The sequence below is a fragment of the Tyto alba genome, unplaced genomic scaffold, assembly GCF_018691265.1.
Source record: "Tyto alba isolate M040663 unplaced genomic scaffold, T.alba_DEE_v4.0 Super-Scaffold_2, whole genome shotgun sequence".
NCBI classification, from domain to species: Eukaryota; Metazoa; Chordata; class Aves; order Strigiformes; family Tytonidae; genus Tyto; species Tyto alba.
The window spans coordinates 74,344,750-74,371,069 of record NW_024881282.1 but is presented as its reverse complement, the minus strand read 5'-3'; the positions used below and the strand labels follow the sequence as shown (position 1 = coordinate 74,371,069).

At 36.5% G+C, this 26,320-nt stretch overlaps 1 protein-coding gene across 2 annotated transcripts in view; it reads left to right on the top strand.

Annotated features, from left to right (window-relative positions):
- Nucleotides 1-26,320, top strand: part of SLC2A13 (solute carrier family 2 member 13) — a 161,390-nt gene that overhangs the window by 65,478 nt on the left and 69,592 nt on the right. For both annotated transcript variants that reach the window (XM_042792469.1, XM_032996257.2), the window contains one exon: nt 6,852-6,960. In XM_042792469.1, coding sequence (XP_042648403.1) covers nt 6,852-6,960 — 109 coding nt within the window. The remainder of the gene's footprint in view (nt 1-6,851; nt 6,961-26,320) is intronic.

Sequence of the window (26,320 nt, the reverse complement as noted above, 5' to 3'; positions counted from 1 at the left end):
ATAAATTGTTTTGTTAAAACTTTTTTTTAAGGAGATGGTCTAAACTAAATGTGCTATTAATAAAGTAAAAAAAAAAAAAAACAAACCCAAAACGAGTTCCCATGGAGATTTTCATTGACTTCCAGGCTCCTTTCTCAGTTATATTAAATTTCCCCTTTTTTTTTTCCAGTTTCCCTCCTGGGAATGTGGCCCTGTGTCTCATTCTTTTGGAGGTCAAGGAGTATAAATCTGTTTTCACTGTTAAACTACTGGTTTAGGGAAGGAACAGGGATTATTTCATTTGGAAACAAGGCGTAGAGGGGGGGAAAATAATATCACTACGATTTTTGGCAGAAAAAATTACAGAAAATACAAGTCTTGAAATGTCTTGCACAGGAAATAAAATACAGTATCTGTATGAGTGTTAATACAATAACAGCTGGGAAGATCAGCTTGAGAGTAGGTTACTGACGGGGTTGGAGGGAACACTGAGTCATCAGCTTTTTTGCTGTTCTTTTAATTGAAAAACAACAGCAACAACACTACCAACACACACACAAAAAAGCAAAGGGAGGGAAGCACTCTTGAAACTGTCCTGACTGCAGTTTTCTTTTACATGTCTTTCCTCAACTTAAAAAGAAAGAAAAAAAGCTTTCCAATTCCAAATTGCTAAATTCTCTGCATTGCACTTTATTACTTGATGAGAGAGTGGAGTGTGAAGCTCTTCAGGCTGTGACAACACTTGGCTTATTTTGGTTGTGCCTGCGTAGTGCTAGCGACGTCATCTAATCTCATCTGCTTTCTCCACCTTTAAGTGAATGTCATGTTACTGTTTCCTACCTAAAGCAGTTCTAGAGCAGACCATAAAAAGAAATGTCTGTTTAGTAAAACCACATTTCAGGCTGCAGATATGCACAAGTCTGCCTTAATACCTATTGCTTTATTTCTGAGGTGCTTGCCACAACTAGGAGGAAGGCACAATGGGGTCCTTACTTTTCTTTGTCCCTACCCCAGTTTTCCTATCAAAGAAACAAGTAAACCTCCCCCTCCATCACGCCCCCCACTCCACAGGTCTGACGGTACCGCACTGGGGTCCCTCTTCCACCCGTGTGGCCTCTCATCAGTCATTGTGGCTGCTTCTCTCGGCTTCTGCTGGCATCATGTAAATGTCCACTCTTCTCTGTTCATTACCTGTTTTGTCATGGTTTCTTCAGTTTTAAAGGACTTCATTGCAGTAGTTTCTGTTTTCTTTAAAGAACATGTCATATGGAGCCAAAATGCACTCCTTTTTTGCTTCCCTACTTGCCACTGCTTCTTGTCCTGTTCAAAGGTATTCTTAACTTCTGCCTCCTTTGTGCAAGTACTCAGTCATATAGATTTTCTGTCACCAAAGTTTTATATCAAAGAATGTGGCATCAAGGGAAAGATATATTTTTTTTCCTTTTACAGATAAAAGAAAATTACTTTGTTTTCAGGCTTCCCAAAAGACCAACTCAACTTGCTGTCAAAACAAAACAAAAATATCTTTATTCTTAGTGTTTCTGTTCTCAATGTGTGGATTAAAAAGATCATTTGGAGGGAGTATTTATTTGACATCTAGGTTTCCTGAGCAAACAAAAAGCCTCTTTCAGTTCATCTAGGCATGGAAAAACTCCTGCACTACTTAATTCTCTAGAACCAAAGTGGTTATGTCTAATTAGCTTTTATTTGCTTTTAGAGCTGGCTGTCTTGTTATACCATTGGATGTATTTGCTGTGGAAAACTGAAAAATACTAAGACTGGCAAGCTGCCAGTCTTGTCTCATTCTTGGCTGATGGTGGGTTATGCCAGTTTAAAAAAAAAAAAAAAAAAAAAGACTCAAGCAAGCAACCTTAGCAACCCTTTGGGCTTTCTCAGGGGATTAGAGAACTGCATGAGGTAGGAAGTTTCCTCTACTGCTGAGGGTGATTCTTCCAGTTTTACTGGAAACATTGTGAGATAGTGGGGAAGAGCTTGGTACTTACGTAAAATTGTTTTGTATCTTCTCAGGTTAAAGAATGCAGTTTTGATCTTAAAAAAAAGACTTCAATTTTCTTTTGATTTGGTAAATGTTACAGAAAGGAAAAATGAAGTTGATACTTTTAGAAAATAATCATATGATAGTCTAGGAGAAGGAAAGGGTGTTTGCTTTAGTATGTCATTCATATGCAGAAAATAATAGCTAGCTCTAAGTCATTTAGAGGAGGAGTCTTAGGTGGAGGAATATTCTGCAGATGATGCAGGGAAAGAAGGGCTGGAAGCTGTGATTTTTGTAAGGAAAGGCAAAACAGAGAAATGATTCCTATGTCTGTGTTCTGTTATCCAGATCACCAGCCCGAAGTTTCTTTTTTTTTTTTTTTTTTTGATCCCATTTCCAACTGCAGTCCAGTTCATTGAAGATTAATCTGGATGGAAGAGAGGGTATTGACTAGCATTAGGACAAGAATGGGTCTGAGAAACTAATCAGAAGGTTGAACTTAATTGATGCTAAACTGATGAGTGGCTGGCTGTCTTGTTGCTTGGCTAAGCCTGCCTTTTTGGAAACAATCCTCTACAGCAAGAGCACAAAATGCTGGCAGGAGCCCTACGTAGTTTTAAGCTGTTGCTACAAGCTGTTACCTAGATTAGCTGGCATGAGAATGTTTGAACCTGCAAATGACTTTGGCAGAGCCCAGTCTCTTACCGTAGTTTCCTGGCTGTGAAATTCTGCCAGGTATTGTACTAATAATTTGAGGGATAGAAGATCACAAAGTTTCCAGGCACCAGATGTTTGCCTGCATTTGCCGAGTGATTTTTAGGTTGGCTTTATGTCTTTTTCTATATATTCGTATTTCCCTGGAAGTGTATGCAGTACATTTTCAGGACATGCTGAGATATCATTAATACCCATTCTTCTGCTTTGTAGCTTCCATTATTTAAACTCCTTTTAGAACTAGGGTTGGTTTGTTTTGTTGTTTTTGAAAGGTATCTATATCTTTTAGTTGGCAGTAGGTCACACCCCGGCTCCTGTAATCGCCATACAGTCCGTTTTACCTACAGAGGAGAGTCAAATTGCCTTACCAGGTGATTCGCAGTTTCTAAACCTAACTTACTTCTGGGTTATGCCTAGTAACAAGAGCAGCAACTAAAATATAGGAAGCTGATGTTAAAAGTTTCAGATAACCGCTCATAAAACGTAATGTTTGGAAAGCATCACTTGCTTTCTGGAAGTAATGATTTGACAAGAACATCTTCTCCCCCACTGTTTAGCTCAGTGGAAACTAATAAGGACTTTTTGGATGTGAAGCCAATCTTCCAAATCCTATTTTTGCCTTTTGCTTATAAGGATGAATGTCTAGTTGGGTAGGCAGTTTAGACCAGGCTAAGAAAAAGCTACTTAGACCACAGCAATTCACTGCAAGTATTTCCACTTCATGTAATGTCACCTTCTACAACAGTGGCATCCTTATTTACATTACACTTTATCTGTTGCTGCCATGTTGCATTCTCACTAGAAGAAGCTTTAGCTGTCTTTTACTGTAGCATATCTTGAACCCTTGTAAACATATGCATTAAGGAAATTCACTTGAGGTAAAGTAATTATCTGCAACCACATCACAAAGTCCAACCAAATCTAGTTTCATTAAATTAATCATGGCATTAGGAGGTCTCATCCTTTTGACTTCATTTTTATTCATAGATTAGAAGGAAAACAAATATCTCTGTGGTTTCTCAATTTCAAAGTGGTTCAAATGCAGGAATGTTTCTGAATCTGCTAGCTGCAAGCAAAACAACAGCAAGTAAGGCAGAAGTATCATAAACAAAAAATATGGACTTTTGGAGACAATTTTTTTTTTTCCACTTTAAAAATTGCCAAATGTTTATTTTTTTTTTGATGACATAGTTTTCCATCATCTATTTCCCTCTAGTTTTGTGAGCAATTAAGTTGCTCCATGTTTAAAGATTTAATTATTTTATTGTTTTGTGTTATTTCAATCTGTTGTAATAATAACATCAGATTTAATGATTATCAGAAATTCCTGAAGTACAATTTCAATTTTCAGAAGACTTATTTACACAAGAAGAATGTATTTGTTTCTGAAAACTTGTTTTAATTTTTTAGTTTAGACCCATTCTCTTCTTTTAGCAACCTTGTTTTGCCTAGAATTGTTTATTTTTAAGAAGGCTGTAATATATGAACTCAACAGAAGATGCATCTTAGGACTGATGATAGGAAAATGCAAAAATAGTATAGTTAGTTCTAGGGCTAGATAATTTTAATAAAAAGTTTCACATTCATTGTCTGTTTTAAAAAAGCCACCTCGCGGTCAGAGTCCTTTATGTTTTTCAGTGGCGTTTGTAAAGCTCCTTTAATACAGAGATTAATGATTTCTTTTATTTCTTTCATTCCATTTATTGGTTTGTAAACCTGAAGGCTGTGAATTTTATGAAAGAAAATCCATTAATTTTGTGTATGCCTATTGATATGTGCGGTTGCCATGGTACATATTTGGAGTGAAGCTTTTAAATCTCCAGCTTGAACCAGTATGATAATTTTTAGCATCATTTTTCTGATACAGTTAATCAGAAGTCTGAAAAATTCCAGGTACTTACTGAATTTAGCTGACTGGATGCTCTAAAGGTCTAAAGTTCTAACAAAAAAGATCTAAACTTTGGTACATGGTCTTAAAATTTCTGCAGGGCCTTAATTCAGGCGTACAAACTGATTTCTCTGATAAAGTTTTGAGAGTTCATGACTCCCTCTGTGTTGCAAGCCATTGTCTGAGAACAGCTGCTTTAATTTCTAGCTATTCATTTTAATGCCTTCTTTTCAATTGTTTTGTACAATGCTGTATTGTGAATAGAATTTTATATAACTTTCATCAAATAGCTGAGTGGATCAGGGATTGTTAAAAACCTTGCATCAGTTCCTTAGGACATTTCTGCTTCCTTTCCTAACAGCCTCTGCTCTAGAGTTCCAGCTCATTCGATGAGCATAGTCATTAAGGGTGGACTTCAAGATTTAGGTTGGCTGTAAAGTCCTTTGAAGATAAATGTGGATTTTGAACTTTATAGGACGATTATGAAGAATGGAAGATCTCTCATAGGCATGAACCAGCCTACATTCATGACAGATGCTGCAGAATGAGTTGCCAGATAAAGGTTTTTCAGCCCAGAGCCTCTATGCTTAGGTGTAATGATGAGTATGAAAACCTGAGGGCTGTTGTTTGTGAATTAAGGTTCATAGTTGCATTTGTTAGTACACTTTTTTCTTTTGTGAAGCTTGGAGGTGAGGAGAAATCCCAGAGTATGTCTGAGCTCCGGACTGCTCCTAGCTAGCAGCGAGTGCTGGTTTTGTTGGTTTTCCACTGAGGAAATGCCACTTTGACTACTGAACCCTTTGATATGCTTGTCCTACTCAGTGATGTCCTGTGCCTTGCTTGAGAATATTTTACCAGATGCATAGATTGGCTCTATTTATCTGACAGTTGATTTTACTCAGAGACATTTTGAATGTAGTGATGTGACTATATGGCAGGACAGGTGGGACTGTATACTGTCCAAATGTTAATGTTATTTGGAAACCAGCTGGAAGATTTGTCAGACTGAATTCTGTTAATAATAAAGGAGCAAAGTTAAGTGATGATACAACTGAGATATGAATTACAAATACCATAATTCTTTAATGAAAATAAGCTTTTGTTAGGCAGGTCTGATTATCTTTCAGTGAAGAAAATGTTATCTAAACTGCCTTCTTGAGTTCCACTCTTGAAACTGTTCACAGATTGTCAGCTTTCTGAAGTTGGAACTCTTTGCATGTAAATCATTCTTCACTAACAGACCCAGATAGGTTTTTATACTGAATCAATACACTTAATGTTTTCTGTATGTTCAGGAAAGACTCTGAAGATGTAAAAATGTAGATCCTCTTCACCTTTTTTTTTTTTTTTTTTATGATGACTATTTTGACTTATACATATTGAGATCTATATTAGTTGTTCTAAGTGGGTATACCAGATGTGATAAGATGTATAAAACAGAATTTTTCCCCAGACTGTGTTCTGCCCTAAATACCACTTTGGGCAGAAAGAAATTCAAGTAAATAATGGAATCAAGTATTTTAAATTTTTGCCTGATATCATACAGCTTTCTGTATTTTTTTTTTATAAGATACTTTGAAAATTTAAAAATAACGGAGAAGAAAACTTTTTCAGTTTGCCAGAAATTTTTGGGTTTCGCTTCATTGAAAAACTGTTTTCTGCTTTTTGAATGCAGCCTCATACCATTGCTACCAAAGTTATGGAAAAAAATTGAAATAATTTATGCTCCCTCAGCTGGCCTTACAGCTGTGCAGGGTAGATCTATCCCATACCTTCAAAATACCCATACTTGCAACTGGTTTGTAGAAATTGGGTCTTTGGGGGGGCTAGGGAGAACACTTTATCTGCAAGATTCAGATCTGAGCAGTGAGTAATGGCATTTCTGAAATAACCTTTCAATAACAGTAGGAGCTTTTAGAGAAGAAACAACAATGATATTTTGTGGTAACATTGAGTACATTCAGTTGCAGCAGATGTGCAATCTGTTAGTATGATATTGGAGAGCTGTACATTTGCCACCAGTAGTATACATTGTGTACAAAAATTGTTACCTTTTTTTTGCCTGGGCTTCCTGGAAATCATCTTTGTAGTGCAGTGCAGAAAAGTAGAACTGAAATGTTCAAGTTGCTCAAAACTAATTGAAATAATCCAAGTCTGAAACTAAGGTGCAAAGCCTGTTATGCCTGGGAACATTGTTTTGATAGCGATCACTTAAGAACTATTACGTATTCTTTTGTTGTTTTTTTTTTGTTTTGTTTTGTTTTGTTTTTTAAGCTGGACCTGTGATCTGCAGAATGCTAACATACCCTCCAACTCGAAGAGCCTTAATTGTGGGTTGTGGTCTGCAGATGTTTCAACAGCTGTCAGGGATTAACACCGTCATGTATGTATTTACTGCTTGCTTCTCTTTATAAAGTATAAGAAAAAGACAAATAGACCAGTAGCAGTTGTAGATGGGCTTCTGGACAAAATCTGAAATGTAAAAAATTGAGTGTGAGAGGTGGAATGCTGGGTTGAAATCCAGATATTGACATATTTGGTGTCTCAGAAAATTGGTACAAGAGTATGTTAGTATAAGGGCATACATTTATATAGAGATGAGAATGCAAACTGTACTCTGGGAGATGCATTATTATATGTTAGGGTTTATGGGTCAAAGCTATGTATGTCTAGACAGGAAAGTACGCTTATATTTTGAATTTGTGTGCAAATAAATCAAAATACAGTGAGGGTTAGACTGTTGACCGTGTAAGATGGAAATTTACTGTGAAGTGCTAAAGGAGGTAAGATGCTGAAGGAAGAAGCATTTCCTGTTGTCATATGGTTCTGTTACATGTATGAAGACTCAGTAAACGTAGAAGTGAAGAAAATATATTGAGTTTTCAGATAAACTGTCAGCTCACAAGAGGAGTAACTCTTGACAAATGTGCAGTGCACAAGACCTAGGTTAAGATGAAATTATTGTAGAGCTACCCTACAAGAGTAACTGTAACAAATACGATTTCCATGTTGTTTTAAGAGTAAGCGTAAAATATATTGCAGTAACATCTTAGGGGAGAACCTAAAGGAGCAAGCTTGTTAGAAAATTGTTAAAAGGAACAGCTAAAAGGTTACAGCTTTTAGTGGTATCAAGAGCTACCGTATTAAGTATTTGAGTAAATATCTGCTAAAGGGTGAAAAAACCCGAACTCAGTATTGTTAAGCTGCCATGGAGGGAAATCTTTAACAGGTAAAGAAAGACTTTATAAAGTAGAAATTGTAACCAAACGTGAGAATCACTGGAGCTTACTTAAGATGTCTCAGATGGTCTGTTTCAAATTCAAGTGTTGGGAAGAATTTTTAGAACAAGCTGATTAAAATGAATAACAACAAATTGCCTGGACTAATCAGGGTGCACCTAACAGGTCTGAAGTAATTCAAATACATAATCACTGAATTTGTAAATGTAGCATAATCTGCATGAAGCTACAGTCCAGACAGTTTTATTTCTGTCCTTATCAAAATTAATTAAAACTGTCATATAATCAAATGAGAAGACGTGTTTTTAAAAATATGAATAATGAACATGTACATGAAGAATATAAAATAATAAAGAAGAGCCAACATGACTGTTGTAGATAGATTGTAGCTTGCAAATTGGTTGGATATGAGTTCATGGTCATGTTAGAACTATATAACTCATATGAACTAACTGTCCTAGTCCATGACAGCTGCTGCCAAAGTTTCCTGAAGAAACCAGATGGTTGGAAAAGTAAGAGAAGCCCTCCCAGGTTATTAATTTTTTAAGATAGGAAAAAACGGGTAAGAATAAAAGATCAGTAGTCTCAAGCCAAAAGTAGACTCCTACAGGGATTTATGTGGAGATCTTTGCTGCTTTAATAAGGCTGTGAAAGTGGCTAAAAAGCAAAATAACAGCTTGTACTCATAAACCATTCCTGATATTAAGACCCCGAAATCTGTGAACATGAACGCTTGTGGGAAGATAATACAACATAACAAGTTAATAAAATGGCAAGTTAACTATACAATATTACGCAATAATGCTCGCAGGAGGGAACTGGCTAACTAACATGCATGGTAGTCTAAATCATTACTACTCAAAAAAGAGACCCTGAAGTTGCAGTATAGTTCTATACAAACTTCATGATGACATCCATGACCGATCTGGAATAGTACAAACAATTGCAGTTGTCCTTCTTTTTAGTAAGGATAAACCCGGTTATATATGGGGAAAGAGATACCTCTGTTCAAACAGGATGGTACTCTGCAGCTTGGAAAAGAAATGAGTTCAGAAGAAATGCAAGAAGCATATAAAGCTACTAATGTTATGGATAAGATGGGGAGAGCATGATTCTTCATAATTTCTTACTGCACAATTTTGATGACTCCTAGCTCTTACCCAGCATTAGATTTAAAATAAACATTTTTTCATGCAACACATAATTACATAGTGGAACTCATTGCCACAGGATGTTACAGATGCCAAGTGCAGAAGTAAGTTTAGAAGTTAATTAGGGAAACTTATATAATAAACATTATTAAAATGTTATTAAACATGATGTCGATGCAACCTCTGGCCAAGGGCAATCATTCTTGCGTTTTGGTTCTTATTACTTCAGGATGCCTTATTAGGCTAGAACAAAAAATTGACAGTTCATAAGGTTTATGGCACTGGTCGGTTGACTTTGTTTATTTCAAACTTCATATGTTTTAAAATCTCGAACTCCTTTCTGTGTAGGAGGTTTTACAAATAGTTTGGAATTGACCTAATTTGCTTGTGGATGTGTAGGAGGACAGAATTACAACTAGAAAACATAGCTGAATCTTAGCTTTAAAATAAGAAAATGCCTATAATAAACACAGGAAGGCACTGTTGTTAAAGGACTGGCCTGTAAACCATTTGCAATATCCAGTATTTTTTTAGCAGTCCAGTATAACTAAACCTTTTGTTACCAGGTATGCAAGACAAACTTTCTCCTATGAAAGGACATTTTTCAAATATAATTAAGCAGCTGTCTGTTGATGGTTTGCTTATGCAGAAATTGGTGATTGCTTTTTAGCGCAATAATTAAATGGTACCTCAAGAAACTGTCAGATTGTATTAGCTCTCTAAGCACAATTTTCCTCTCCATAATGTTCAGTTGTGTCATTCTGGGAATGGGCATTGGTTAAGGTTGGAAGTTGTAGAATTGCATGGACTTCCCTTCAGTGGTTTTGCAAACTCATTTACCAAAACCAGTCACAAACAAATGTTTTGATGCTTGGTATTCACTGTAACCTTGGTGCTGCTGTGAATACTCTTTTCTTGGTCTACCCCATTTTAGGCCGTGTTAGAAGAGGTTGATGACCGCGACTCGCTGTTGCCTGGCTTTCCCTGGTAGAGAATTTAGCCTCTTAATGCCTCCTTTCTCCTTACATATTTCCATGGGACTCTTCTACACTGCAACCAGTTAACTTAACGTGGCAGCATCCATTATGGGCCATGACTTGTTCTAATTTTCTGGTTTGAGGCTTTCCACTATTTCTGATATAAAAAAATTTGTCCAATATTGTATTTTACTGTAAGAAAGTGGGGCCATTGGAATGAGTTTGTGTGTGTCTGAAAAACTCATTTAAAAAAAACAAACAATAATCAAATCACAAAGCAAGAAAGTGAAATTAAAATATAAGGAAGAAAACAGTTGTAGAGTGATTTAATCCTTACCTAATCTGTATATGCTTTATTGAGTTTCTTAAAAACTCAATCCAAGAAAACAGAAGTTTGAATCAAAAAGTATGGGTGTTAGAGGTAGGAAGTTACATAGAAGAATCTTGCAGGGTCGCTAAAAATAATCACTGAGTGTAGCCAGTAGTGGAAGAGATCCTAAAAAGCAGAAAAATACTTACAAGAAACACATGGAGACAACAAAAATCTAGGGCTTCCAAGCTTGAGTTCAGAAATCTCTCGTATATTTTCTGGTTAAAAATTGTGTATCAGTAGTGAAGCCAGTTAGAGCAACAAAGTCCATGTGTTGATTTCTTTTGACCATGGGGAGAGGAAAACTAGAACTTTTGGAAGAATTATTGAGTCCTGTGCTCTGTCCATCTTGTCATGCAATAAATGGATCTAGTTTTTGCAAAGAAATAATTTCATATTGTATTTGAATCAGTCATGTATGTGCATCCAGCTGTGTGTAACTAGAAACTCTCCTCACAAACAGGGTGTTATTGAACTGGTGAGAACAGCATGTGGAGCAACCTCTGCATTGAGGAGGTGGATCTAAAAGAGAAGCAAAATGTAAAAATAGGCTAAGGAGATTATGACTCTCACAGGAACGAATTCTATCATGATAAATTTAGTCAGTAAAAGAATAAAACTCAGTGACCTATTGCTTTGATTTTTTTTTTTTTTTCCCTAAGAACAAGGGTTCCACTGCTGTTTGATAGAGTACCTGAAGTGGAAAAAAATGTTTCCTTTTTGTCATGTCTTTCACCAGCTTAACTGACCTGTAAAAGATAGTTATACGGTTTTAGACAAGTGTGTCTCTCACTGGTGTGAGCAGGTCTGAAATAGCTGAACTTTTCAGTTTCTTATTGTTCTGGCATTTTCTTATCTTGAAAAAGGAAGATGATGCCTGCAGTCACAAATCTGGATGACAGGGGATGGACAAAGGCCCTGTGAAGCAAGTTATATTCCAGGAGAGCAGTTACTACAAATTAGCTTTTTAATAGTAACATATCCCAGAATTTTGTTAAAACAGTGGTGTGCAGATATTTTCAAGCCCACAGTGGTCCATAGTTAAAACGTGGGGGAAGAGGACTATTTTAAGGTAAAACTTGAAGCTGATTTTTCCCATCATCATCTTCATTAAAAAACAAAACAAAAACAACAACAAAAACCTGTAAAAATTAAGAAATTCCCTTTTAGGTGTGGGAAGAAGAGCGCACTTGAAGGATTTGACTATTTCAGATTGTTTGGTGAAAAACATCAATAAGAGTACATGGACGTTTTAGCTATATGCTCACATTCCTGTAGGACTAGCACTTCTGAAAACATTTCTGCTACTGTGTGGCTTCATTGCAGTAAAAAACAAAACAAAAAAAAAAAAAAAACCAAAAACAAAACAAAAAAAACCCAACCACCAAAAAACATGGGGAAAAAAGCTTTTGGAAAAAATCCCGAGTTATCTTGAATACTGAGCAGTAATTTAGCCATAATTGGAGTGAGTTCAGTATTGTCTTGTCAGAACTGCACGTAGGTCGTGTGGCCTGTGCTGGAGTTTCTCCTGCTCTTTTGGGGTCTTGCTAGTTTTGAGTGAGCTGATGGATGTTCACACAGGCTGCCTGTGCCCTCAAGGCTATAAATCTGAGATAAGACTGAAAAGGCAGCTGTATCATCTTGATTATTCTTATTCTCACAAAACTTTAAGTGGACTTGATGAAAGCCAAACAAAATATTTTGTTCTGCAGTTGAAACACTAAGCTTGATGTGATGCTAATTTTGTAATTTGCCATTATCTTTTCACATTGTGTTAGAAAAAGCTTTCTGCAACAGAGAAGTGGTATAATGTGTCAACAGGGAGAGTTTATGGCCTTCAGCACTTTTATTAAGCTTGTATTTTTGCTGGTGTATGTGATCTGTTATTCCTAGTTAATAAAAAGTTTTTTTATTGTTAAGATATCCTTGCATCTGCTAAAAGTTAAGTGAATCCATGTGTAAAATATATTGGTGTTTGGATTTGGTCCACAGATGCTTCTGAGCTCTAACAGTCTTGCTTTTTAAATCTGTGCAAGCAAACAAAAGAACAACAACAAAAAAAAGAGATGATAAAAGGAAGCAGCTTTTTCCAGCTGGCAAGAAATAGGGAGTAGAGGAAAATACTATATTGAGCAGGAAAAAAGCTCAGAGTAATAAGAGAGGGGAAAAAAACTGGATAAAAGAAAGAAGGAGAAGACAGAAGAGGACAAGAGGAGGTTATGTAACAAGTAGTAATTGAAGGTTTGAAGAGAAGTTAAGAATATTGAAACAATTAACATGAAAAGTGAACGAGTATTGTACTGAATGTAAATGAGAGAATGAAAGAGAACAGGAGCGGGCCTGGAAAGAAGCCAGGATCCTTTTGGAGTTTAATAGAAGCCAGAGAGGAGTTTAATGGAAGCAAAGCACATTTCCCGACAGGTTTAATCGCCGGGTCTCTTGTGAAGCAATTGCGGGGCTGGAACCTGTGAGGAGCTGTAAACCTTCGCTCCTGGTCGCTGAAGTGAGTGTGCGGCAGCACGCACCTCTCTGTAGCCTTAGGACTGAGCAGGGCTTGTACCAGCACTTGGTACTTCTGCTTAACAGGGATGTGTGCAGCCTTCTCTATTCCTTCAGCATCAGCAGCTATGGAAAGATGAATAATTAATTAATGTATTTATAAATTTTGCCAGATTTATAATGAATAAATTGGTCATTGAAATGAGTCTTTGCTCGTCAACACTGACAGTTGATTTGGATATTCGAAAATAGTTGCTGAGGATCTGTAAATGAAAGTTTTACTGGCAAAAAGTATCCACAATTCACATTTTTCTTGTGGTTTGTATTCAAGCATTGATTTTAAAGGTTGTATATGTTTCTATTCTGTTCTCTGGCTGTGTGCTTTAAACCAATATCCAGAAAATTGCCTACTTTGTTTAAAAAAAAACCCCACAAAACTTAAACAATGCTAAAATTTCATCCAACTTGCACGACAGTTACGGAAGAACAATATATCTTTTATTATAGTCTCCACTTAGAATGAAATTGGGCCACAGTAATTATCAAGCAGCTTGCCATGTAGCCTTTATTTTTGCATGGCCAGTAACTTGTCACCTAAGTTGTTCTTGAATACTCTCAGACCCAACTGTGCTTTAAGTTTGACTGAAGGAAGGATGATTACAATAACGTTTTTTTTTTCAGATACAAACTTTGTAATGTTGTCAAGATAACTGAGAAGTCTTGGTAATTGACAAGTCTAATTTTCTGTCATGGCTCTGTAATATTAAGGCTACTGCCTGATTAGGTTTTCATCCTTCAGTATTATTTTGTGAGTAAACTGTCCAGTTTTTCTCTTAAATTTTGCATTTCACCTTAGGCTTTAGATGATGTTTAATAAAACAAAAAGAAACCCTATGTTGCATGTCCATTTACTTTTCAGATAATAATCCATTAAATATTTTATTAGGTTTTAATAAATCCTTCCAGTAACTTTTTTGGAGACGTGACCCTTCATTTTACCATGCTATTCTTCCTTCATATTGTAAGATGCTTTATATAGTACTGCATGCAAACTCATAATGTAAAAAAACATTAATGGGGAAAATAGATGCGTCTTTGGACATACATAGCATACAGATGGTTTTTAGATAGACAGCAAATATTTTTGGAAAAACAACTAAGCAGAAGTCCAGACAAGCACACTAGGAAAGGTGACTCTTCTGTTATAGCAAATGTCTGTTGTATGTGCTATACAGAAATAATGTGATTAACTTATAACAGCTCTTGAGGGGAACAAATTGCGATTAATAAAGTAATTTCATATTACTCAGTGTAAAACATTCTAAATGAGAGTTTATGGAAGCCTCCTGTATCAGTTTCATAGTACTTGAAGGAAAATGAAACCCTAACTCTGATATTTTGAAAGGTTTGCACATTCAGCAACCATTTTTGCACAGGCAGTGTACTATTATCACAGCTGAGCTTGTTTCTTAACATAAAGAGTGTATTAAAAATAAAATATATTTTAAAAAACCCAAAATGCCAAGCAGCTGATAGGCACCAATTTGTCCTCATTGGACACTAGTTTCTTGCACAGAAACACAGAAACCAGCCTATGCTATGTTTTCCAAACACTGGAACATAGTTTTTTTTTTTTAATTTCTGCCCCCAGTAAATTGGCAGATCTGAACTGAACAGTTAGTTTCTTTGTGGAAATCCGTCCACCTAAGTTTGGAAAATTATTGCACAGCCTAAAGAGAGGAGCAGTGGCTTTGGAACTGTGACCAAGGACAAACTCTGTGTTGCTCGAAGTTTGGGGCCTTAGTCTGGGCAGAAATGGTTTACAAGCCAGCAGTTAAGATGCTGGTGGAGTGGGTAACAGAAAAGCTAAACACCCTTTCATCGAATGCTTTCTACAGGAACAACAGGCATTATTTACAACAGCTGGGAAGTGACCATGTTAACAGAGTCAATCCTTTCCATTCCCTCTTTCTGTTTGTCTTCACCTCTCCCTCGGTGCAGGTCAAGGAAGAGTCTGACCATGGTTTCTCCAGACCCTGCTCTGATGATGTTTCCTCACAGCTGTTAGAAAATATCAGCAAGGGGAGGGAATACTACCTGGTAAGGGGAGTGTGCCTTACTAAATCTGCTAGGAAGTGGCTGAAACACCAATGTGTTGATGACAGGATCCCAATAGCTATAGCCAGAAACTGAAACCGACCAAGCAAACAAAACACAAGCTGGCTAAGTAAAACTGCAGCAGGTCTGAGAAAAAAAATTAACTGTCTGTTCCACAGGGAGAAAACAGGCTGCTGACTGCTTCAGTTGTGAATTAACATGACCTGTACAAATCCTAGCCCTTCTCCAGATGAGAGGGTGGTAGGTGGTAGTGAGTATTGGTATTTAGAGTTGTGAAGAGGGATGTGGAGAGAAAATAGCAGATGGTACTGCTGGACATCTTAAATAGCTCTAAACCTGTGCAAGAACTACGAGGAATAGTTAGCCTTCATTTTGAGTTTGTACTTAGCCAGCAAACTACAAGACTGAGTTGAGTGATCCAGATGGATCTGTCTTGTGGTTAAGGCACAAGAAGGCAATTCAGTAAACTTGAACGGTTTTAAGGCTGTCACGATAATGCTAAAGTTTATGTATCATTTGCTGTGTTTTAAAGACAACTCCCATGCTTTAGAAATTTTGTTTAAAAAGTGAAATGTTTTTCTTAAATAGTCTTGCACATGCTTGTTGGAGAGGGCCTACAAAACCCTGAGGAATTTAAGGGTTTAGTGGTTTAGCACCAAAGGCTGTAATTTGTCAGTCGAAATAATTGTGAGAGTATGTTTAGGATAGAAGTAAGAGAGTACACCTGTATTAAAAACAAGTCACTTCTGTATCAGTGTTGCTAGCACTAAAATCACACTATGCTAAGTTTCCACTTAAAAATAACATTAAAAAAAAAGTGAATCTTACTTCTCCTAGTGTTCTGACCTCGTGTGATGGCTGGAAATTAACCTGAGTCAGTTTAAAAGTATAGATTTGTAATTTACTGTAAAACAAACAAATGAAACCCTGTTATTTGGGTTAACCAAACTTCAAGGTTCCCTCTCAGGTTGAGGTTTCTCACTGCTAATGCCAGTTCTCTGGCACTTTGTGTTCTCGTTCCTTTTGAAATAGAAAAGGAAAATCACAGCTTTAAGCCACTTAAAGGAAAGGGAGAAAAAAAGATGCAAACCAAACCAGTAAATCATGATGGAGTTGTTAACTAGATTAAAGCTGTAAAATGTTCGTCTTATTTAAGAAGCTGGTTGCTTTGTCAGTCTAACTAGCCAGAGCTTTTGGAAGATGGCTTTTACACATGCACCCTTGTCCTAAGCATTGGAGATCAAAGAACAGGTAATTCAGATACAAAAATTTTGAAGGTTTGAGTACCAGGGAGATCAGAAGTAGTTCAAGATGCTGTATAATGGGAGTAATGGCATGAAATTAAGTAAAATCTAGAATGTTTATTAGAACATGGTTTAGTACTTAAACATATTAGGTTGAGCATCTCCAGGGAAGTAGGAAACACTCATAATTTGTAATTGCTTAAATTGTTACAACAATAAAAAATGTATTAGAAATAACATATTTGTGGTTTTTTGGTGTAGGAATTAGTAGACATACAGTAGAAGATGAACGTAAGCGTAACAGAAAAGGCTGATTCCCTTTAAATTAAACTTTTACATCCTACCTCTCTTCTGATAATTCTCATAATCTATCAATTTATTATTAAAAAAATACAACAAAAAAAAACAACACCCCCCCCCCCCCCCAAACCTAGACTGCCAAACACATTAAATGATGTTGAGGTGGATGTTTATTTGCGTTATAATTTTCCTCAGGTTTAAAAATAAACAAAAAAACCTTTTCAGATTGCAGAGGAAGCAGGTTCAAGGTGCTGAGATGAGGTATGGTAGTAGGCACGTACCTATAAATTCTCATTCTGTTTTGAAACACTTTTTTTTTTTTTTCATTTTATAAATCTTTAAATATTAGTCTTTTGCTTATTTCTCTGGTGCTGAACACCTGTTTGGTTGTGGGTTTTTTATGGTGTTTGTTTGTTTGTTTTTTCCCAAACCTGGACCTTTAACTCAATCAGCTGAAGAACTACTACATGAAATATTTTTCTTTATTCCTGTTTTTTTTTGAGTTCTGTCTCGGGTTATTGGCCAGAAGAAGATATCAGAGAGAATGAAATAGCATGAGTAAAAGTAAACCTTATGGTATGACAACAGCAAATTATTAGTGATGTTCTGGACCCATCTACTAGAGGGTTTGGTTAATTATTTCTAAAACGTTGCAGATGTATTAAAAAGGATTCTTCTGAGTATTAACTGACACTTCAGTAAAAAAAAAAATTAAATAAAAAATCCCCTGCAAAACCCAAAGTCTTTAATAAATCAGCATTTTTCCGTGTAATATTTTCACAGAAGTAAATTCCTTTTAAGTTTTGTGTTGAACATTTTTAATACATTCACTTTGAAATATTAATCTTTATTTTTATAACATGTTAAAAGAATTTTGTAGGAGTTAATATACTGAGTTATTTTAAAGGAAATCCTACTATCTGTCTTCTCATTTGGAATCTGTTTTATTTTTAATGACCTTTGATCAGCTTGGACTATGTGCACAAGTACGCAGTTCTTACCCTCAGTTTTTCATACAAATTAATGTAATCTTCAGTGGTAAACCAGCCAGAATGTTGAGACACATTTGTACTAAAATGTTGAAAAACAATGAACAGTCCTGCTGATTGTACCTTTTGTTTTGTTTTGTTTTGCCTTAATGTGATTTTTTTAATGATAAGTGATAAAATCTATTCCTATAGTTCTTCAGGTTGTGAAAGCATATTTAAAGGACTGTCACTTTGGAGAAAGCTTAAAACCAAAGTATTTCTTTAAAGAAGAAATGTTTTCAAACCAGTATTTTCTACCATTTCTTTTGATGTTTTTGAATGATTTGTGTCTTTAATAGAAATTTTTCCCAGTTGTTTTGCTTTTGGCTTCTGCTCTTCCTTTTGACTGTAGTGAAATCATAATATTGTTTGATATCTATCTGTTGCCTTGGTAATAACTCTCATGCCACAAATGCAGTATTAAATTCACTGCAGTGCCATACAGGAGGAAATGTGTGAACTGCATGGGCGGGAGCGAAGTCTGTGCTGAAACATATGGCTTGGGTTATTAGCAATTGTGGTAAAGAAATTATGTGAAGTAAAATGTCTTTGCTTTCTATCTAGTATATAAACGGTGTAGCTGTTAAGTCAGTTAAATGAATCTCATTCATGTTTTTCATATGTAAAGCCAAGTAATGAAATGAAGTCAGTGCAGTGATGTTGTTTATAAATCATTCATGAATGATTGCTGGAGGAAGTTCCCTAAATAGCAATACTGGTTGGTTGGTTTGTTTGTTCGTTTTAATGTATTATTTGTCTAGACAGCTCCTGGAGCACCTTTTGATCTCAACAGTTTTTCTTGTATTACTACCTTTCTCATAATCTTGTAAAAATTCCTTTTGTATGCAGTTGTTAATGTTTAATATGCATCATTTTGTTGAACTGTACACTATTGCTATCTCTAGCAAAGGCCATTTTTTTATTTTTGAGAGCTATCAGGAAATCAGATACCAATTAGTGACCGATTTAATATTTTTTTCCTTAAGATAACAGTAGAGTAGTAAGGGTGGAGGGTTTTGTTTGTGTCACAGTTTTGCTCACTTGTGAAAACCTAGAGGGCATGTATTATTCAAAAGTTGTATTGTATTCTTAGCAATAAGAAAGTTTCTCCTCCTTAGATGAAATCCAAGGGATATATAAATGTGAAACAATTCAAAGCTTACGATGTAACCAATCTTGAAAAGACACAAAATTAAAGTATAAAAGGTCACCTGGTTAGATGCTGACTGATACAGCAACAATGAACAGACTCACTGAAATACATTACTGGTCCATTCAAACACAGAGTAATAGATATTATGCCCTTTAGATCTGTTTATTCACCTTTACTTTAAGGGCATAGGAACTGGTTCTGTAAATTGGATTCTTTGGAGTCTGTCAATAAGAGTTAAGCTGATGCAAGCTAGTCAAAATGCCTTGTGCCACAGAGGTTGAGACACACACAAAAAAAAAAAGGTTGAAGGGTTATGTGCAACGCAGAGATTTACCATAAATGATAATAGTCCAGAAATGGATCGTAAATAAAACATGGTGGCATCTAAAAGCTAATCAATACTTTGTTGTTGTGAACAGTCTGCAAAACAGAGAGATGGCTATGGTCAAAATAGCCCATATGGAAGGTGTGATATGGAGTACAGTCACCAAATTGAAAGAAAATAAGAAATCACCGAAGAGACTCTTAATTCCTCAGCGCAGTGAGAAGGAACACTGTAAGGCCATCAGGGAGAATGTGTGGTAACGGGGAGTTCAGGGAGGGGGTGGGATATCAGGATGGGGAAACTAAGCAGCACTTGGCTTCTCATCTTTGGAGGGGCCAGCCCTTTCCTGGGGTGTCCACCCAGGTCAGGTGTTGTCAGAGCCGAGAGGTGTGAGTTGACACTCGGCCCCTGCAGGTCAGGGGACCTCACCTCTGACTGCTTACAATGGTTGAGGTTTTTTTCCCCAGGTGCTAACAAGTATATGGGAGGTAATAATACTTCAGAGAGTGGTTTTGGAACTTTTTAGTGAAAGAGGAAAATCCTTTTTTGATGTTTTACCTCCTTTTAATAGTCACTTGCATATTGCATTCACGCAAAGCACGTTTTGCACGTGTCCTGAAAATAGAAAAAAATGGTGAGACTGCATTATTGTCAGCAGAATTTAATGTGTTTTACAGAGGCAGCTAATTATTTTCTACGTTTCACAACGGAAAAGTAGAACAGAGAAATACTGGACTGCTGATTAAAACTTCTGCTTGCTGAAGGCCCCTTTCTCACCTAACTTGAATTTTTTTGTCAGAATTATGAATGGAAGAGCCTTTTTTTTTTTTTTTTTTGTTTTTAGAAATAAAAATGGGGAGAACCCTGTTAGAGGACAGGGGAGGGAAACAAAAACACAACAAAAAAAATCAGTGAAGACAATTTGGGCTTTCTTACCCCACTCTACTCCCTGTTCCTACTTAGTTATATTATTTCTATGGTAAGTTTGTACACTGGTAAAGGAGATGAGAATTAAGCAGTTAAACTTTATAAGATGGCAACTTAATGTTTTCAACTTCAGTCCTTTAAATCATATATTTAGTATAAAAAAAAAAATAAATTGGTTCTTGAAAACAGCTAAAAGTTGACAAAATCTAAAGCATTCTGTGTACTGAAGAAATACTTGTTGCCATTGTATGTTGATAAGAGAGAGAAGCAGGTAAAAGTACTGAAAAAAATACCAAGATACACATTGGCAGCCCCAGGCTGTAAGGAATGATGTAAGATCTCAGGAAAACTTGGACCAATTTGGCTATTTTTTAACAAAGTTTTGAATGTAACCTTTTAAAGCTACCTTCTATCCTACATCTAAGCCCTTAACAGAGTGTGAGAACAAGGGACTGAAACAGTGTGTAACCACAATTAATACCACAGTGAGATACAAACTACTAAAAGAAATCTTAGCGTTATGCAGCAGCTCTGTCCCATTTGCACACAAGAGCAGAAGAAAAGGAATCTTACAAGAATGAGAAGTGTAAATTATGCTTGATAATGGTGACACTTTTTCAATTTCACATTCCAGAAATTTTAGATTTTTCAACAACCATTTTAATATTTGAAAACCAAGTTTAAGTGTTTGTTTTGGGTTGTAATATATGCCTATAATGTAATTTGTTTACAGTGGAAATAAAAGACAGGATACAGGTGGATGTTTTTTCTGGTGCATGTAGGAATGGAGAGTGACTTATTAGTGAAATAGGACAGCTGGTAAAGGAAACATGCACTCATTCCAGGTAATTTTCCTTTCTTTTCTGTTTCATGTAATAGTAGAGGAATAGTCATTGTGTGAAAACATTTATAGTTTGAAAATTATCAAATACTTTACAGTAGTCTTTTCTATCTTAGATGCTTTATTAGAGTTTTGAATAACTAAAATTAGTGAGACATTGCTCATTGTATTTCCAGGGTTTATAGTCCTATTTTAAATGCTTATATCTTACAGCAGAAAACAATTTTTTCATGATTCTTGTCACATTGTGGCAGAGTAACTTATTCTGCCAGAATTTTGAACAGAGACAGAAACAAGATTTCTTGTAGTAATATATAGATATGTGTATATACAGAAAATGCAATTGAATGTACTGAGATCTGGAACATGGGCTCTGCAAGATACTGGTCAGGTCTCCACAGGATCTCACTGTTTATTGATTTATGACATTTCTCAACTTAAACTAGCTAGAAAATAATTTAAATGAACGCTCATATTGCCAAATTCCTTCTCTCTCTGCAAACTCTGCTCTGATCACCTCTTTAAGCACCTCTGCAAAGGATTGTGCTGCCCAACTTTGTCTTCACTTGTGCTTGAGCAACTGCAGTGACTTTTCCTTGCATAGATACAACTGATGCCACCATCTATGCAAACTCTTCAGTGCAGAAATGCATATTAACCAGGCAATAAATAGAGGTAAGCAGTCTGAGATGGTGGACTTCCATCCAGTTTTGGAAACCTTAATTCTCTTAATAGTGCAATCTGCTACTGCAAACAACTGGTATGACAGGGAGGCTAGACAGTGCTAAAGAGGGAAATAAGGAATTACAGAAAGAGAGGCAAAAACCACATTAGCGGAGATGGACAGTGCTTTAAAATGTACTGGAAAGGTTCTGTTGGAAAAATAAATTATTTCCATGGCTAGAATCTTAGCTCACTTGCCCTTCCTCTCAGCAGAACCTGAGAGTCATGTTTAGTTTTTTGCTGTTTGAAAACTGAACAAATAGCTCTTGGTCATTTGTGACAACACTTCAGCCCTCATTTCTGCTGTGCCTTGTTAGGATACATTGAAGCAAACGCTTGTGTAAAAGAAAAGATGCTATTGTATGACTTTTGTTCTTTCTCAGGTTGCTCTGAAAGCTGTGCTTGTTCTGTTGATCATGTAGAGAAACAAAATGTTCTCTTTTCCTGAAATAAAGTTATTTGTGAAAATTACTCAGCCGATGGACAAATGAAATCAGTCAATTCCTGCAAAGAACAGATTATCTTGCCTTCAGTCCATCTTACAAGGATTTACAAACACCGCAGTGGTCTATATGCTTGCAAGCAGCTTTAAGCACGTTTTCTAACTCTGGGTAGCAATTTACTGCCCTTCAGTGATACGTTTAGCTTCCTGTGGTGTGTCTGTAGTGTGCATATGACAATAGTATTCACACAGTGGTATGATCTTCTACTTTTGAGCTTCTCTAACTCAATCAGGAGACTCACTGGGGCTGTTAGCTTGGAAGAAATGGTAGTTCAGTTCCTGTAAAGCTCTTGGTGTCCCTGAGTCTTTTATCATTCAGAGTTGTATATGCAGGGTTGTGCAGGGTGCCTAGAGCTGTATGACTGTCGTCGGCCTGGGCAGCTCCAAGATCTGTCTTTCATCTTCTCTTGCAGTATCAAAGGTGATCTGTGGCTCATATTTTCAGTAAAGCATCTTTTAGCTTTTACTAACAACATAATTTTGCAGTGATTCCATGCTTGCTGCATGGTAAACTGTCACATAGAGAAGCACTGAAGTAAATTTACATACACATTTTAACATTTTCACTGATATAAGCATGTCTTAGATCCTGTGCATTAGCTTACTACTTTTTTTTCTCTAAGTGTAGTTATGAAGAGTTTATAAGCAACTGTTACTTATGCTGTCTTTCTAAACTAGATGTTCTCCACAGAGTTGAAATAATTTACTTGTTTGGGTTTTTTTTTCTGGTTTCATAAAAGACTTTTTCCTTTCCTAACAGGAAAATTCTCTGTCTGGAACAAATTAACTGCCATTCAAGGACTAATCTCTTCTTCCATGGCAGAAATTTCTTCATCTGTGGTACTGCTTTTCAGACTGACTGCTACACTCACTGTTACAGACACTCCCCAGAGGTTTCAGATCAGAATCACATCTGCTGCTCTGAGTCACAACTTCATCTTAATCTGATGGGGTTTCAGTGTTCATTAGTCTAATTAACAATCAAGTACCGCAATATGACATGGCTTGGCTGTTTTGCCATGTCAGTTAGCTTTCTCGAAAGTTCAATGTATCGACTACTTTCTGTGTCTAAACGAACATTTGGTTATATGCAAAATCTTAAACAAGCAGCTTTTTCATGTTGTTCGTAAAGTTAGAAAAAGTACATTGCTGCCTGGTATAATCTTGTACAGAGTTATCTAAGGCCAGCAAAACCTGTATTTGTGGAAGGAAATGGCCAGGCAGAAACCACTCTATAAAAGGGATCTTTACCTATGTGAAATTAGAAGTATTATGAGAGAGGAGTGGAAGGGGGAGAACGGGAGCAAAACACAATGTTGAAATTTAGTTGCTGTCCTTCATAAAGCAGAATGACACGTAGCATTGAATCTGCTGCTGCTTCATTGTGGCCCTGTGGTTTTCACTTGTAAGAACAGACACTCCACTGATTTGTCTCACCTCTTCTTAAGTACCTATACTGCTTTTCCAGGTTTTTGAGGGAAGATGCTGAAATAGTCACCTCATAATTTTTCTTAGGATAACAATATCTAATTATATTGTGTGTATAAGTAATAAATGTTTATATATGTTATAAAATTAACAATGGATAAATGTTAAAATTGTGTTAGTTATTATGTATCCACAATTATGTACATCATGTGTCTAAAGTCTGTAGGCTTTTTTCCTCTCTGGGCAATTCTAGACATCAAAGGAAAGAATGGGCAATTTTAGGTTAAAGGTAACTAAGAAGTATATGGAGTCTTTCTAGTTAGAGGAAAGTTGAATACATGGCAGTTTTAAAAGAAGCTGTTGTTCAAGTATGTAGAAATAGATTTAATTCACTTTGCTTTATTTCTGCAATGTGTGGGTAGAAACATAAATATGTAAAACTTACCTATCTTACATATTACTGATACTGGTAAAGGTGTTTTGTGTATTTAACTGCATGCAGTGTTTGCAAATAAAATTTATTTACAAAATATATGTTAGATATGGTAAACACAGGAATCTTGGTGACCACTGTATGTCTGAGCCAAACTGAAGCAACTGATAGTAGTATGGCACTGTCTTCATTGAAGAAATTGGGGAGATTGCACTGATGACTGATACAAAGGGCATAGATTTACTAGCTCTTGGAGAAGGTTGAAAAACTGTGTGACCGAGTGATGAGAAGGCATTAGAGCAAGTATTTATCTACCCATCCCTGTTCGAGGGTTTTGACCCTTCAGTCTTCTAGACCCATGTTTTCTGTCCACCATTCTTGTAGACTGACTTGACTGGGAGAGCATGACCTTTGCTTCAGTAGATGCCACCTTACTCATGGGATCAGATTTCCTCAATTGCATCAAGGAAGGCTTGGTTTCTAATCCTCTGGCTAGGTGTTAGCCACCAAAGGGCGATGTGTCAAATAATAATAATCTTTTGTTACTCGCCCAACAAAGTAAACTATTTTTTTCTGTGAATTATGCAGTAATTCATTTGATGTGCTTGCGATACAGACTTTGAGGAAATTTTCTTCCATATCTGCAAATATTTGTGAAGAACACTGAAGAGAGGCATACTCTAATGCTAAAGGGCATGATTATTTGCTCTATGCATACTACTATTTGATATATTTTAAATGCTCTGATATTTTTCAACTTGCAACCTACATAAATGGGTCTGCCAGATAAGTATTGTTTAAGATTTCTTTTTTTTCAATTTATTTTTCATATATGTTGTAGCCGATTTTTTTTCTGTGCCCCCCCCACGTCAGAGTATAATTAGCAGAAGCTAACATTCTTTCAGTATTCCTTGTTCAGAAAATGTATTTGTATCATACACTTTTGCCTCCTCTCAAAAGTACACAAATTCTGATTTTCTCCAGTCTCCCATTATGTGGCAGTCTCTTTATGCCTATAATAAATTTTGACAACTCCCAGCTCAACAGTTATTCCCATCAAATGCAGACTGCTATGTCACTCAGGTTTCTGAGTGCCAGCCTGAGATAAGGACTTGAATGAAAAGGCAGATGGCTTAAGGTTTGTGTTTGGAGAAAATGTTACTGAGTCTTGTAAGGGGTGGCAGCAGTCTAAAGCAAGAACATCATGTAAGGCTTAACCTTCAGGGGATGCCCAGATCTCCAACATTCAGGGACAAACATGTACCCTTTTGGCTTCTCTCAGAAGTACTCCTGATAAAGATTGATGTGAGCTGGTGGGAGGTGGTGTTTGCTTCTTTGCAACATGATGATGCCACAGTGATCCAGGCTTTCAGCTACTCTGAACTAGGCTGCTCCAGTGTATTTTGATTAAGAACAGTATGTTGAGCTCTATCTTATTCAACATACAGGTCTCTGCCCACTGGACTTGTCCTCGTGGGCAGGCAGCTTACTGTAGCCACTGGGCTAGCTGTAAAGAGCTTCACATAACTTTTTTTTTTTTACGTTCTCCCTGCTCCTTAAAGGACGAAGTTGTCAGGTAGATACACTATGCAGTACAGTTGAGCACTCAGGAGAATTGATGTTTCCTTTCTCTGCTGTACCAGTCTTGTATTTCCCCAGTCCAGGCATTTTACCTGTGTTAACTATTGAAAGCTCTTCAGCTTTCTTTTCCTTTTCCCTTGCAATGTAAGTTTTCTTTCTGAACCTGGTTCTTAACAAAAATAAAGTAACCTTCTCAAAGCAAAATCGCCATCAGCAGTAGAGGTCCATGGTGTCAGTGTGCTGACGTGGTTGCAAGGGATTAGTGGTGCTTCTTTGTTATCTCTCCCCATCTATCAGCATCCATTTCTTTTTTTTTGCCTTGTTTTTGCACTGCAAGCTTTCTGGGAGAGATAATTTAATTGTTCTGTATTTGTACAGCACTTAGCACACTGAGTCCTTCTCAGTGCTGGAGATAGATATTTCAGTAATGCAGTCAACCTTTAGGAGTGAGGCTATGTGATGTTTTGCTTCCGACAGTATAATTTTGCAGACAATTCTCTGTAATTGTTTTTATCCCAGTGTGGAAACTAATGATCTGATTTCTTCCCTCCTCCTTCCCCCTAATGCCCACTGATGGAATGCTTGCTATGTCCTTATCCAGGTTTCCTTTCCAGAAGGAAGGTCGTACTCTTGCTCCATCATATGTCACAGACAGCAGCTTCTGCACTGGCCTTAAGTATCTAATTTCTCTAAAAAAAGTAGTCTTTCCATTTAAAGAAAAAAAAAAAAACCAACCAACCAACCAAAAACAAATGACACAGAAAATCCTTTCTATTTGTTGCAAGGAGAAAAAGGAACTTTACTGATGATAAATGACAACCTTTTTAATAAATGCAGCTGAGATTTTAAATTCTTTGTGAGAAAATGGTTAGATGTCACCCTTTTTTTGCCAGTGCAAGTACAG